General features: G+C 48.1%; 1 protein-coding gene across 12 annotated transcripts in view; it reads left to right on the forward strand.

Moving 5' to 3' along the window:
- Nucleotides 1–14,013, forward strand: part of NDRG3 (NDRG family member 3) — a 104,065-nt gene that overhangs the window by 24,989 nt on the left and 65,063 nt on the right. For 6 of the 12 annotated variants that reach the window (XM_019485593.2, XM_006266043.4, XM_059733298.1 and 3 more), the window contains exon 2: nucleotides 9,741–9,846. In XM_019485593.2, the coding sequence (XP_019341138.1) occupies nucleotides 9,790–9,846 (57 nt within the window). In that variant the 5' untranslated portion in view covers nucleotides 9,741–9,789. Of the gene's footprint in view, nucleotides 1–9,740; nucleotides 9,847–11,578; nucleotides 11,901–14,013 lie in introns of those variants that run through there. The other 6 variants (XM_059733306.1, XM_059733299.1, XM_059733303.1 and 3 more) reach the window with 2 other exon arrangements.

Below are 14,013 nucleotides of genomic sequence, written 5' to 3' on the forward strand. Positions count from 1 at the left end.
TGACTCTGCAGCACACCGGGACTACAAGATGCTGGATGGTGGAGGATCAGCAACAGGACTAGGTACTTACCTGGAAACAGCACTGTTTCTGGTGAGTCGAGGGAAGAGCCGTAGCTCTTTGAAGTGGCTCAGTGGGAAGCCAGGAGAGAAGTAGAGGTCCCTGAGGCTGGAGGCGGTTAAAAGAACTAGACTACGCCCTTACTCGGCGGGATAAAACACCAACCTCGAGCGTGGCGGCACAGACAGCGAGGGAGCAGCTGGGGCCGCTTCCAGCACAAGGCATAAGCGGCAGACATGGAGAGCGCGCCACACTAATGAGGCAACTAGCACCCAGGACTGTAATGATTATAATGCATCTTTGAGGCATCTGGTGCCAGTTCCCTTATCAGCCTGGGCTTCCCTTGCTAGTGAAGTAACTAGGCAAGGCTCTTGCTGTTCACTAAATCTCCTGCTAGGCAATAAAGCTAAAGTGTGAGAAATCACTACCTGGGTGACTTCACTAACTCTGTGCGGGGCAGTATCGCTGAATCCCTCTTGTTATCTTTCAGTCTATCTTTCAATCAAGACGGAATCGAAGGATGAGGAAGTAGAAGGATTGTGGGTTAGATTACATGGGGGGCAAGGAGAAAGGGATTTGGTGGTAGGGGTCTGCTACAGACCCCCACACCAAGGGGAAGAACTAGATTTGGGGCTCCTGAGGCAGCTCTCGGAGACCATAAAAGCTAAGGAGGCGGTAGTCATGGGGGACCTAAACTACCCAGACATCTGCTGGGGGATGCAGATGGCAAAGTCCCATCGTTCACGCAGGTTTCTAACCTGTGTACAGGACCTCCACCTGACACAGGAGGTACACGGTCCCACTAGGGGGAATGCCTTACTGGATCTGGTATTGGCAACGGGGGATGACATGGTAGGGGACCTGCAGATCGGTGGTCATCTGGGGGACAGTGATCACCAAATAATAGAATTCTTCATAAGATGTCTAGTGGGTAAGGTAACTAGTAGGGTGAAAGTGCTAGACTTTAGGAAAGCTGATTTCAGTGAACTCAGGCGATTAGTCAAGGACGCACTGCAGAGTAAGAGTTTTGAAGTGATGGGAGCCCAAGAAGGGTGGCTGTGCCTTAAGGAAATGATCCTTCAGGCACAAAGGGAGACAATCCCGATGCAAGGAAAAAGAGGGAAAGGGGCCAGGAGGCTTCCTTGGCTGACCAGAGAAATCCAGGGCAGCCTACAGGCCAAAAGGGTGACACACAGGAAGTGGAAACAGGGAGAGATCACCAAAGAGGAGGATACCTCCTCTGCTCGCGCTTGTAGGGAGGCAGTTAGATGGGCCAAAGCTACCATGGAACTGAGGATGGCATTCCAAGTAAAGGACATCAAGAAATTGTTTTTTAGATATATAGGGAGTAAAAGGAAGGCCCAGGGAGGAATAGGACCACTGCTAAATGGGCAGAAGCAATTGGTGACAGACAGAGGGGACAAGGCTGAACTCCTCAACGAGTTCTTTGCCTCAGTGTTCCTAAGTGAGGGGCAGGACAAGGCTCTCACTTAGATTGTAGAGAGGCAGCAGCATGGCACCAGACTACCATGCATAGACCCTGAGATGGTGCAGAGTCGCTTGGAAGAACTGGATGCCTTTAAGTCGGCAGGCCCGGATGAGCTCCATCCGAGGATACTGAAGGCACTGGCCGACATCATTGCACAGCCACTGGCGGGAATATTTGAACGCTTGTGGCGCATGGGCCAAGTCCCGGAGGAGTGGAAAGGGCCAATGTGGTCCCCATTTTCAAGAAGGGGAGGAAGGAAGACCTGGGCAACTATAGGCCAGTCAGTCTCACCTCCATCCTTGGCAAAGTCTTTGAAAACATTATCAAGGCTCACATTTGTGAGAGCCTGGCAGGACAGATTATGCTGAGGGGAAACCAGCATGGGTTCGTAGCAGGCAGATCGTGCCTGACTAATCTAGTCTCTTTTTATGACCAGGTTACGAAACGCCTGGACACAGGAGTAGGGGTGGACGTCATATACTTAGACTTCAGGAAGGCCTTCGATACGGTATCCCACCCCATACTGGTGAACAAGTTAAGAGGCTGTGACTTGGATGACTACACAGTCCGGTGGGTGGCGAATTGGCTAGAGGGTCGCACCCAGAGAGTCATGGTGGATGGGTTGGTTTCGACCTGGAAGGGTGTGGGCAATGGGGTCCCACAGGGCTCGGTCCTTGGACCGATACTCTTTAATGTCTTCATCAGCGACTTGGACGAGGGAGTGAAGTGTACTCTGTCCAAGTTTGCGGATGACACAAAGCTATGGGGAAAAGTGGACATGCCGGAGGGCAGGGAACAGCTGCAAGCAGACCTGGACAGGTTAGACAAGTGGGCAGAAAACAACAGAATGCAGTTCAACAAGGAGAAATGCAAAGTGCTGCACCTAGGGAGGAAAAATGTCCAGCACACCTACTGCCTAGGAAATGACCAGCTGGGTGGCACGGAAGTGGAAAGGGATCTTGGAGTCCTAGTGGACTCCAAGATGAACATGAGTCGGCAGTGTGACGAAGCCATCAGAAAAGCTAATGGCACTTTATCATGCATCAGCAGATGCATGACGAATAGATCCAAGGAGGTGATACTTCCCCTCTATCGGGCACTGGTCAGACCGCAGTTGGAGTACTGCGTGCAATTCAGGGCACTGCACTTCAAGAGGGATGCGGATAACCTGGAGAGGGTCCAGAGAAGGGCCACTCGTATGGTTAAGGGCCTGCAAACCAAGCCCTACGAGGAGAGACTAGAGAACCTGGACCTTTTCAGCCTCTGCAAGAAAAGGTTGAGAGGTGACCTTGTGGCTGCCTATAAGTTCATCACGGGGGCACACAAGGGAATTGGTGAGTATTTATTCACCATGGCGCCCCCAGGGGTTACAAGAAATAATGGCCACAAGCTAGCAGAGAGCAGATTTAGACTGGACATTAGGAAGAACTTCTTCACAGTTCGAGTGGCCAAGGTCTGCAATGGGCTCCCAAGGGAGGTGGTGCTCTCCCCTATCCTGGGGGTCTTCAAGAGGAGGTTAGATAAGCATCTAGCTGGGGTCATGTGAACCCAGCACTCTTTCCTGCCTATGCAGGGGGTCGGACTCGATGATCTATTGAGGTCCCTTCCGACCCTAACATCTATGAATCTAAGTCGTGGCAGGAGAGTGCAGAGGACAACAGAATTAGCAACCAAACCCACTCTCAATGTTATATACTTGGATTTCAAAAAGGCCTTTGACTTGGTCTCCCATTATGTCCGTATGGTAAAGTTGGGGAGCTGAGGCCTCAACAACTTAATGGTCTGGTGGCTATAAAACTGGCTCTGAGGCAGGACCCAGAGAGTATTAATAGATGGAACTGAGTCAACATGCATCGCATGGTGACCAGTGGCATGCTTCTGGGTTCAGTACTCGGACCAGTGCTTTTCAACATATTAATTATTTGGATTTGGGTGTTAAAAGCGTACTGGCAAAGTTTGCAGATGACACCAAATTATAGGGGAGTGCGGTCATGCTGGAGGATAGGCTGAGGATACAGGCTGACTTGGAAAGGCTTGCAAGGTAGGTGGATCAAAATCTGATGACGTTTAACACCGAGAAATGTAAAGTGCTCCATTTGGGAAAAAATAATCCACAACACACAGGCTTGGTGGTGCTACACTTGCTAGCACCACATCTGAAAGAGACCCCGGGGGGCATGATAGACCAGAGAATGAACATGAGCCATCAATGCGATTCTGTAGCCAGCAAAGCAGATAATACACTGGCATGCATCTACTGGTAACATCCTTAGCCTTGCTTGGGATGCAGTCTCCTGCTCTACTGCAGCTGGAGTACTGTGTCTGGTTCTGGGTGCTGCACTTCAAGAAGGGTGTATAGAAGCTTGAGAGAGTCCAAAGGAGGGCTGTGCATTTGATTAGAGGTCTGGAGAGCAGGCCATATGAGGAGAGGCTGAAAGACATGGGACTGTTCAGCCTGGAGAAGAGAAGACTTAAAGGGGACTTGGTGGCAGCCTACAGGTATATGAGGGGTGCACATCAGGGCCTGGGGGAGCATCTGTTCAGCAGGGCACCCCAGGGGAAGACTAGGAATAACAGTCATAAATTACTAGAGGATCACTTTAAATTGGACTGTAAAGAAGTTTTTCCTTATGTCTAAGTGTCCAGAGTCTGGAACAGAATTCCCCAGAGGTGGTACAATCACCTATTCTGGAAATTTTCAAATTGCGTCTGTACACTCACCTTGCTGGGGTCATGCAACCCGAGCAGTTTTTCCTGCCCAAGCGAAGGGGGGCTGGACCTGATGATCTCATGAGGTCCCTTCCAGCCCCTATCATCTATCAAGCCCTCCTCTTCTATTCTTTTTCTCCTGCTTACTCTTCATTTCTAGGTACTGTTGATTGGTTTTCCTGTAGCTGTCATACTGTCCATGTTCTGCCCTGTTAGCCTAATCCTTTGTTTCTTTAAACACGTCGTGTGTACGCAGTTTAATTTGCTTGTTTGCCAGTACCATAAATTGGTCATTCCCGGTCTCCTAATTTAGTTATTCGACCAAAACCAGGGATTGTTCACCAGGTTACAGCTAGACATTGTGACTTAATGCTTATTTTTGCATGTTCCTATCTTATTAAGGGTTTTCAGGGAACATTGTGGTTGTTTTTGGGGCTGCATGTTTTAATTTCCCAGGATGTATGTGCCTGCCTGTATGCTGACTTTGGACTCTTAGATGCTAAAATGTGAAAGCATGAAACTTCACCACAAACAAACTTTAGAAACCAGTTAACCCTTGCTGTTTCCCTGGACCATCATTCTAACGCAAGCCAACTTCTAAAAGCAGATTTCTAAATATCATTCTCTAGCCATCACTCCCCTGCTGCTAAATTTCCAGACCTGTAGGGAACCCCATCAGCTGGATAATATGTCCCTGTACAGCAGGTTATGCCAGCGTACAGTCAAACTAGCACATGGAGCTGCTTCGTGGTTAGATCTGGGTGTGGGAGATCAAGCTGTACATAGGGTTTTACCAGTGTGTGATCAGATCCGGTGCATAGGGTTGGGGTGGCATATTAGATTGCACCTGTAGAACAACCCCTTGCCACTTATCTGACCTGCAGAGCCAGAAGGTTGGGCATTACTGGTTTAGTGTAATAGCTCTCACCCTCCCCCTATTCCAGGTACAATGTGACCTCCATTCCCTGCTCCACCTTAGCCAGACTTTTTTTCCCCAGATGTCACTGGTTCTTTCAGCTGCCACGTCTTGATTTTACTCCATGTAGGAGAGAAGGACAGGGCTTATGGCTTTGCTGGACTACATGGTATGCTGCATTCTTAGCCTGGGTTTGCTTCTATCTGGTAAGCCCTCTGGGTTCTTTCTTCTTCAGGCCAGTTTCTTTCTCTTGAAGCTTCAATCTTCTAGAACAGGCCCAGCAGCAACCTGGCATTTCCTGCATCCTGTTAGGCTTCTCTGTTTTCCCCAGGCTTACCCCAGTCAGTTTCTATGGCTCTCTCTCTTTCCAGGCAGAGCCTGTCTGCCTCTCATGCTGCTGGGGCCCTTCCTTTATACTGTTCTCTGGGGCTTGGCCTCCAGCCCATGTGGCTTGTCCTTTCAGGGTACCAGAATCCTTTGCCTGTAGTGGGGATTGAAGGAATCCTGTTATACCTAGCCATATTCCAACTTAGTCTGTTTCTACATGTTCTAGAAAGATACTTTGCAGAACCTTATTAAAGAAATATGTCAGCTAAAAACAAGGACACAAAGTTGAGCAGGTGTATAGGACTGCTGCGTGTGGAAAGCAGTGAGGAACCACAAGAGGTGTTTAAAAATCTTCCTTTTTTAATTACTATATAAGTTGAGTGAGGATGTAGACTGTAATAACAAGACAAAGCTAAATTTGAACTAAAATCCTCTTTTGGTAACCACTGGAATCTGACATGGTCTTAGCCTTTACTGGTAGCATAAGATTTTTGGGAAAAAAATTTTAGTGGTCATGCATCGTATCACATTTCTGCACATCATATTGCAGGAGGAACTATATTATATTAGGGGCAGGATTTTAAGAATGCTGGAGGTGCACCAATATATTGACTGCCTATTGGATCAGCACCAATAAAAAGGGAAATTACATTATCTGCTATTGGCTTATTTAGGTTGTTATAGCGAATAATGTTTACCAATAATTATGCCTTCTGGCCAGGGCCCTGGACCACCTGGATTTCCTCTTCCCTGTGGAGTCAGGGCCCCTGGATGCCTGGGTTCTCTCAGGAAACTGCAGGTTTCCTCTTGCAGGCGGGCAGCATTCTAGCCTGCAGGGAGTCCTGCTTGGGGTTGCTGGGGGCGAGACGCAGGAGATGCCATGTGCACGTGGCTATGGAAGGGAAGGGGGGGTGGGGCGCTGGGGCTGGGGGTGTTGTCTAGCCAGGGTGGTGCATGGGACCTGCAGCTTGAGGCCAGGGCAGGGAGCAGGTTGGAGCCACGGGTGGCTCATCTAGGAGGTAGGGGAGGGGCAGTGGCTCCCTGCCACTGTGCACACCCCCTGGGGGGGGAGGGTGGCATGTTCCCCCCAGATTTGTACGTGGGGTGGATGCAGGCTATCCGCTGTGGGCTCAGGGCTCTCTGCTCTCCTGCTTCTTCCCTCAGGAGTCCCACACCAGCCATGTGCCCCCTGCCAGCCTGGCTGCAGTGGGGGGGCAGGAAATTGTGCTTCAAGCACTCCTGCCACCATTTTTAAGCACCGGGAAGCTGATACGTGTGACTGCAGGAGGCTTCTGGAGCCTGCCAAAAAAAAAAAAAAAAAAAGCTTTAATGCCTTGCATTTTAAAGTAAATTGGTTATTGGATTGGCATTGGCTGATAAGGTTGCTTAATAATCTTTATTGGCACACCCCTAGTTAATGACAAGGATTCCTTCTGTGCATTTCATGAAGTGGGAACCTTGAAAATAGATGTACCAAGTTAACTCATTTAACTTTCTAATGGTCATACTTCTCATGTCAGGATGTTCGTGGCCAGGTCTGGAGTCTCTTGGGGATTGAGTTGCCAACAACGGTCAAGAAGGGTGAGCAGAATCTAGGGACAAGCTGGGTTAGGAAGCCAGGAGGTCAAGCAGGGAATGGAGTCGGAGAGCAAGCCAGGTTGAAAAGCCGTGAGATCAAGTAGAGAGTGGAAATAGAGAGCAAGACTCTTCCTGTTCCTGCACAGGGGGTTTATATGTGGGGCGTAAAGGGTCAGCTGACCCTGACCAGATGCTCTGGGGAGAGGGAGCGGGAAGAGTGGGGTTAGGTTCTCTGGGAGACTTTAAGCCAGCCTTCCCCAGTCTGGGTGGTCAGCCATAGGGTGGTAGGTCTTGTTTGCTCTTATGTACAAAGTTAAATTTTGGAAGTGAAAGCTTTGGCTGGGGAAAGAAACTACCTTTTTCCTAGGAGATGGGCTCCAGTGACATCTTCATATATGCAAGTAAACTGGTTGCTGGCTGCAGTGTAGTAAACATATGTTAATAAGGTGACTGTTACAGGACTACTTGTCACCTGATGTATAGTATTGAGGCTGCTGCTGTCATCTCAAAACCCATTCAGTACCTGTAGCCTTCATTCATCATCAGAATCTGATTCTACATTTTTGGAACAAAAATGACTTAGCCCCAGGATAGTGGTAGGTGGGTTCTCCCTCTCTGCCCAGTTTCTCTCAGTGTTCCCTGCCAGCCTGGGAGACGAATGCAGTAGGGAAACCTGCCTGAGGCTGTCACTGAAGCAGGCGGGAGCAGGTCTGGAGCTTCCCTCTGCCTCTGAGTCAATGAGGACAACAACAGTGGTGGGCAGGGCAGGGTTGGAGAACGTAGAGGATGTGCCTCTGAGCAAGGAAGGGAAGTGGGGAAATGTTTACCTCGTGTGGTGACTTAAAAAAGAAAAAAAAGTCCCTGGCTGCTACTCCTGCAGTGTGTTTTTGGGAGATGGTGTCTGGAGTTAAGCAATTAGTTAATATCAATGATAATATCACCAAACAAACTTGGCAACACTCACTGCAGGCATATCGGGGCTAGGCTAGGCTAAGGGCTAGGCTCTTAGGTTTCAGTTTGAGTGCATCCAGGAAGCTCTACTGTAAATGTAATAAACTACCAGGGTTTTTCATGGGGCAGATATTAACATCAATACCTGTGAGACTCGAGCGCTAAATTGTCCCCAATGGCACTATGACATATGACAAGGCATCAGTCATTTTGAGCAGATTTGCCTTGCTATGGAGGCAGATAGATGAGAGAGACAAAGAGAAAGAGCTGTGACCTGATGTCACCAGGATCCATTCTTTCCTCTCACAACTGTTCGCTACATCTGCAGTTGAACATGCAGATCTCAATTTGGCCTCTTTCGTTATCTCTGGATTTACCAATGACTTCCTTTTTAACTGGAAGACTGTCATCTTCGTGTCAGGGGACTGCTGCCACTGCTGTGTAAGTGAATGAGTTAGAGACCATACTCATGGACTGCTGAGGTTGCTTACTGCTCCATAGTACAGTTTATTGTTAGTTCTTTTCATTCATTGTCTGCCTGTATTTACTGAACCTGGTGGTTACAATAGTAACACTGTCAAGGTTAGATTGAGCTTCTATAGCTGGAGAACACAGGAAAGCCTAACAAATAATTAATTTCCCTTCATGTGTCATTACTTTGCACTTGTCACCATCTATTTTTTTGTTGGCCATTGTACTGCCAGTCACCTATTTTGTGAGTTGTTCATATTAAGGGTAGTGCGTAAGGAACTCAAATTATAGATCAGGACCCCGTTTTTCTGGGGTTCTGCAAACAAAATTAAAAAATGGTTCCTACCTTGAGGAGTTTGAAGTTACTTAGTCTGCTCTCTCTTGACATTGCCTTGAATGGTGTTTAGCATGGTGCTGCCACTACTGGCCAAGTTGCTTTTTTTTTTTTCCAGAACTTGCTGGGACTTGATCCCAGTTGAACAACTTAACTGTTCCCTTCTTTATACTGTCTTGTTCCTTCCTTTATATTGCATCTAAATTGCATTGTGTCGAGCTGGATGTTCCCAAAACTGCCATATCTTTAAATGAGCTCGTCCCCAAGCATTTGTGTGGATATGACCCCCCTGGTAAGTTAAATTCTGTGGTATTTCATAAAAGGGAAGCTGCCAGCATTAGAACTCTGCCCTCAGAATTCATTGCAACACAGTCTCTGTTATTGGAGAGGCCAGAGTGTTATGCATTCTTAGTAATGAACCTTTGCAGTGTGGGACCACACTGTGAGATTCAGCCAAGCACAAACTTGGCTCTCCTCACTGCTGGCATACCTTGTAACACTGAAAATACAGCAGGAGGTTTCAGGCGCTTAGGGTGCCTATACACACTCTCTGGGATTTTGCAGGGGGGGGGAGGGGTACATTTTAATTAGAGCAGCTCTTGGTAGCTTCTGTAATTAAAACACTGCACTGTCTTGTGTATTCAGTATCCCACATTTCAAAATGGTGGTGGAGAGTGCTTTAACTAAAGTTCTTTTGATGAGCTTTAGTTAAAGCACCCCTGCTGCCGTTTTGAAATGTGGGACGCTGAATACGTGAGATACTGCAGCACATTGGAGTATGTGTATAGGCATTCTTAGGTTTTAGTTTGAAAGTATCTAGGAAACTCTGTTGTAAACTTATTCAACTATCATTTTCTTGGGGAAGCACATTTTAAAATGTCATTTTTATCATATCCTTCTGTTTCAGCGTCACTGGTTTGCTACTCTGAAGATTACGTGGCTCCATATCTGTTGCCATGGATGAACTTCAGGATGTTCAGCTGACAGAGATCAAACCCCTCTTGAATGATAAGGTAACATTTACTGCCCCTTGACTCAGCCTGGAGGACCATAGCTAACTATCTCTGTGTAGCCAGCAAGAACCATGGGCTGATAGAAATGTCTAGTAAGTCCATCCTCGAATGATAAAATACATTCTGGATAACAAATTCTTTCTCTTGACTTAGTTCAGGGGCGGGCAATTATTTTGGGTGGAGGGCTGCTTACCTGGTTTTAGCAAGCTGCCGCATGGGTAGCCCTGCCCCTTGACAGGTGCCCTGCCCCCTGGTCACCATCTTGGGACCAATGTCCTAATGTCTTGGGACCAGTGTCCCAGGGCCAGCACTGGTGGGGCGCAGGCTGGCAGGGGTCTGTGTAACTGGGCTGAGGGGTCCACTCGCCAACCACATCCCCCCCCAGCTGCCCTGTACGGATAAAGGAGTAACAAAAAAAATAATAAAGGACCAAAATCTTGCATATGTTTCACTCAGTTTGATTGGATTGCGGGAAGTTGGATTAGTACTGACACTAGGACAGAGCTGCAACCCAGCTGTGGTACACTGGGACAGCTGAGACCAACCAAGATTGCTGCATGTATGTCATGCTAGAGCAGAGCGGAGACCTGGGAAGCTCACTGCATGCCACACCAGGGCAGAGTTGAAACCCAGCAGGCTTCCTGTATGCATGCCACACCAGGGCAAAGCTGAAACCCAGTGGGCCTGCTGCATGCTAAGCACTAAAAGCCAGCTGTCTATGCTCATTAGCAGTTAGTTGACTTTTAACCATTCTCCTTGAACCAGTGGCAAGCCAGCCAAGTACATGGAGTGCTAGAGCAAGCAGCAAACTGGTGAGCTGCATGTGGGTGCTCAGAGTGGTCAGGGTATGCTGGGATTGCATCCTTGAGAGTGGCGGGGAGTGTTGGCTTGGGGCCAGCACCACCCCACAGAGAAACTGAATTTAGGAGGGTTGAAAGTTTGCCCACGGAGCAAAGCATTGGAAAGGTCTGGGAATGGCGCATCCAGGGATGCTGAAGGAATGAAAGTAGATCTTTTTATCTCCATGGAACAAACTAATAGTACCATGGCCCAGTCTGAAGATGACACACCTCCTGTCTATATAGCTGAACAATGGTGTTCAAACAGTATAGTGACATCACCCTTGTGTAAGGCCGATGACAAGAGGGGGAATAATGTAGCAGAAAGCCCCCTTTTTCTCTTGCCTGCATTTGCTCTCCCCTCTTTGGATATGTTTCTCTTCTTCTACCTTTTCTTCCTTCCTCTTTCTTTCAGTATAAGATAAAGAATTGTGTTTTAAAGTTTGTATGTGTGTGTTTTGTATCTCCCCTTGTATTTTGGTATTTTTATCTATTTGTGTGCCATGGCATTACTCTTGTAGCTTATATTTTATACTCCTCACCTTTTAACTAAATATGTTTAGTTTCAGAAGTAAGTTATACACTGTAACAATGTTAACAAGGGCAGGAGTCAAACTGCCGCTTCCCTGTATCAGGCGGGCCCCTGAAAGAGTGAGTGAATTGGTGATTGAATACGTAACACAGTAGCAGGCAGCAATTAACACCTAGGAAAACCGCAGATCAACCAAGGGAAGATATCAATAGGAGACAACGTAGCAACCGGGAATTCTCTAAACTTCACTGTTCAAGGGCTAGAAGCCCTGGTCTGAGTTAATCAACGCCAGGGACCAACTGTTGGGCTGAATATCTCCAGATTGACTGCTCACAGAGCCCTATTCAAAATTCATCAACAGACTCCCAAACCTGCAAGTACATGCAGATGATCCCTGGGGCTGACAGATGCTATCCAGTAGCCACCGAGGGGGAAGTCCCACGAGGGTCAATGACCCCTGGATTGGGCAAACCTGAAAACTGGGGAGTCACCAAAGTCTGCCAAGGACAGATAAAAAGCAGTGAAAAGTGACCCTCAGTGCCGCCCTCTTCATCTCCAACTTGACCAGCACCCGACCTGTCCAGCCAGAAGGACCAGCCGGCGACCCCCTTCTGGAGAATAACACCACACTGGAAGAAGCCTCAACTGGCCATCGATGGCAGACTCCAGCGCCTGTGGGATAGGTATACCTGACTCTTGTAGCTCGCTAGCGTGTGTGTGGGGGGGGGAGGGACCAGCTCCAAGGCTTATGATTTGACTTCATTACAGTGTTTCAATCCGCCTAATAAACCAGAATTTTAAGGATCCCGAGTTGGACATTTTGTAGCCAGCAACAGTGGTCAGACTTGCTTCCTAGCAACCCTAGCAATGGCTGCTCCTTCCAGTGGCTACTGCTGCCGGAACTAGCCCTAGTGCCCAGGCACCCCGACCCATCTGCCTCACTGGGATTGTGGGACTGGGGCAGAGCTGCAACCCAATCGCCTCATGCCCCTGCCCATGGAACTGGTGCCCATCAGGGATGTACGGGCAGCAGATTGCAGCTCTGCTCCAGGCCCTGGCCCCCCACTGTCACTACCCTGCCATCCTGCTCTGTGTTCCCAGGCTCACCTGCCCATCCCGCTCCTGGATGCTTCTCCCTGCCCACCCATGACCCCATCCCAGCCGCCTAGCTGAGTGCAGAGTACAGCTACCTAGGAAGTTTTAGTGAGCTGTTTTTGGGGGGAGACAGGGCAGGTACTGACCCAGCCCACAACAGCTCACCAAAACTCTAAGTGGCCCTCTGGCCCAAATAATTGCCCACCCCTGGTTTAGAGGGCAGTTGGTACAGGTTAACACCTTGTTTGAAGTGCCATAATGGTGGTTTAAAAGTAACCTGTTATACCACCCTTACATTCTAGTGATATACCAATGAAGTAATCTGTCTGCGTTTGTCATCCCTGTGCCAGTGCCCATGAGAAGTTTCAGCCCAACGTGGAAAAAGTTTACATGTTGGAAGTGGAGTTAGCAACTTGGTAGGATGCATAGAGTTAATAACCTCACACAAAGTTGTAGGCTGTGCAGAACAATTCCCTAAATAATGACGTTGGGTTTCATGCTGTTAGGGCAGAAAATGATATAGCTCCCAAGAGAATCTCCATTCTTTAATGCCCTTCAGGTGTGGGCGAACTTTTTGATTCTGATACTAAGGCAGTAAGTACATTGTGCTTGGTTCACCCTTCAAGTTACACCATGATTTTTAGCGCGGTTTCAGACACCTAACTTATTGGGGTCAGTTACAGAAAGTACAATTAGAATGAGAAGAAATGGGTGGAACAGGCAATGCTTTAAAGCAGGGGTCAGCAACCCCCGGCACGCATGCAGAGTATGGCATGCAAAGCCATTTTGCTCGGCACGCCACTGCCACCCCAGGCTCTAAGCAGCTCTAAGCAGCTGCTGCCAGCCACGGAGCCCAGGATGCTCCCAGCAGGCGGCTGGGAGCCCTGCTGCAAGCAGACTGGTCTCCTTGGGCAGTCTGTAGCTGAGAGGCTGCAAACAGCTACTCTGGGCTCTGGCTTGTCGGCATTCCAGCACCTTCTTCCAAGGTAGACATTGTGATTTTTTTCGACACTCTGGCCAAAAAACGTTGCCTACCCCTGCTTTAGATCTATGATTGCTGTCTCTGTCTGACAGTGCTTTAGAGCTGTGATAAATCAGGAGCTTTGCTCCTTATGCCCCTTTTTGAACTTCTCCTTTAGCTATAGTGAGCATTGCCTTTTTTCTTTTGCTCCTTCCCCCTGCAGGCCCTCCATGGTATTGTTCGTCCAACAATGAAATGCCTTAAGGAAGTCTTGACGAAGGCTCAGCTGAACTGTTCTTGGTAGCTTGAATGCTTAGAGTTAATGGAGGAATGCCCTTTTAAATAAACAGAGCATGCAGAGGTACTATGCTGCAAGTGGCCACTTTTCCTTTGTTGTGTAAGCAGACAGCCCTCTCCTCTGCAGCTGGGACTTCAGTTGCCTATGTAAATGCAATAGCAAAACCCAACAAATTACAATACAACTGTCAGGGCTTTTGGATGTGGCTTCTCCCTGGTTTGGGAGATGTTGAACCTTTCCCTATTTGGGAGAAGAAGGTACGGTAGAATTTAAATGGAGACAGGCAACTTAATATTCATGTTTTGAAAGTAGTGGGGCTGACTGGAAAATAGAAAACTGCCACAGTTTTGGCATCTCCAGAGCCCCATTTTTTTTTCCTGAAATCTCAAGGTAACATGCAGAGGTTGTAAAAAGGTTATTATTTAAACAACCTAGGAACTTT

Source organism: Alligator mississippiensis, chromosome 9, assembly GCF_030867095.1.
Source record: "Alligator mississippiensis isolate rAllMis1 chromosome 9, rAllMis1, whole genome shotgun sequence".
Lineage (NCBI taxonomy): Eukaryota > Metazoa > Chordata > Crocodylia > Alligatoridae > Alligator > Alligator mississippiensis.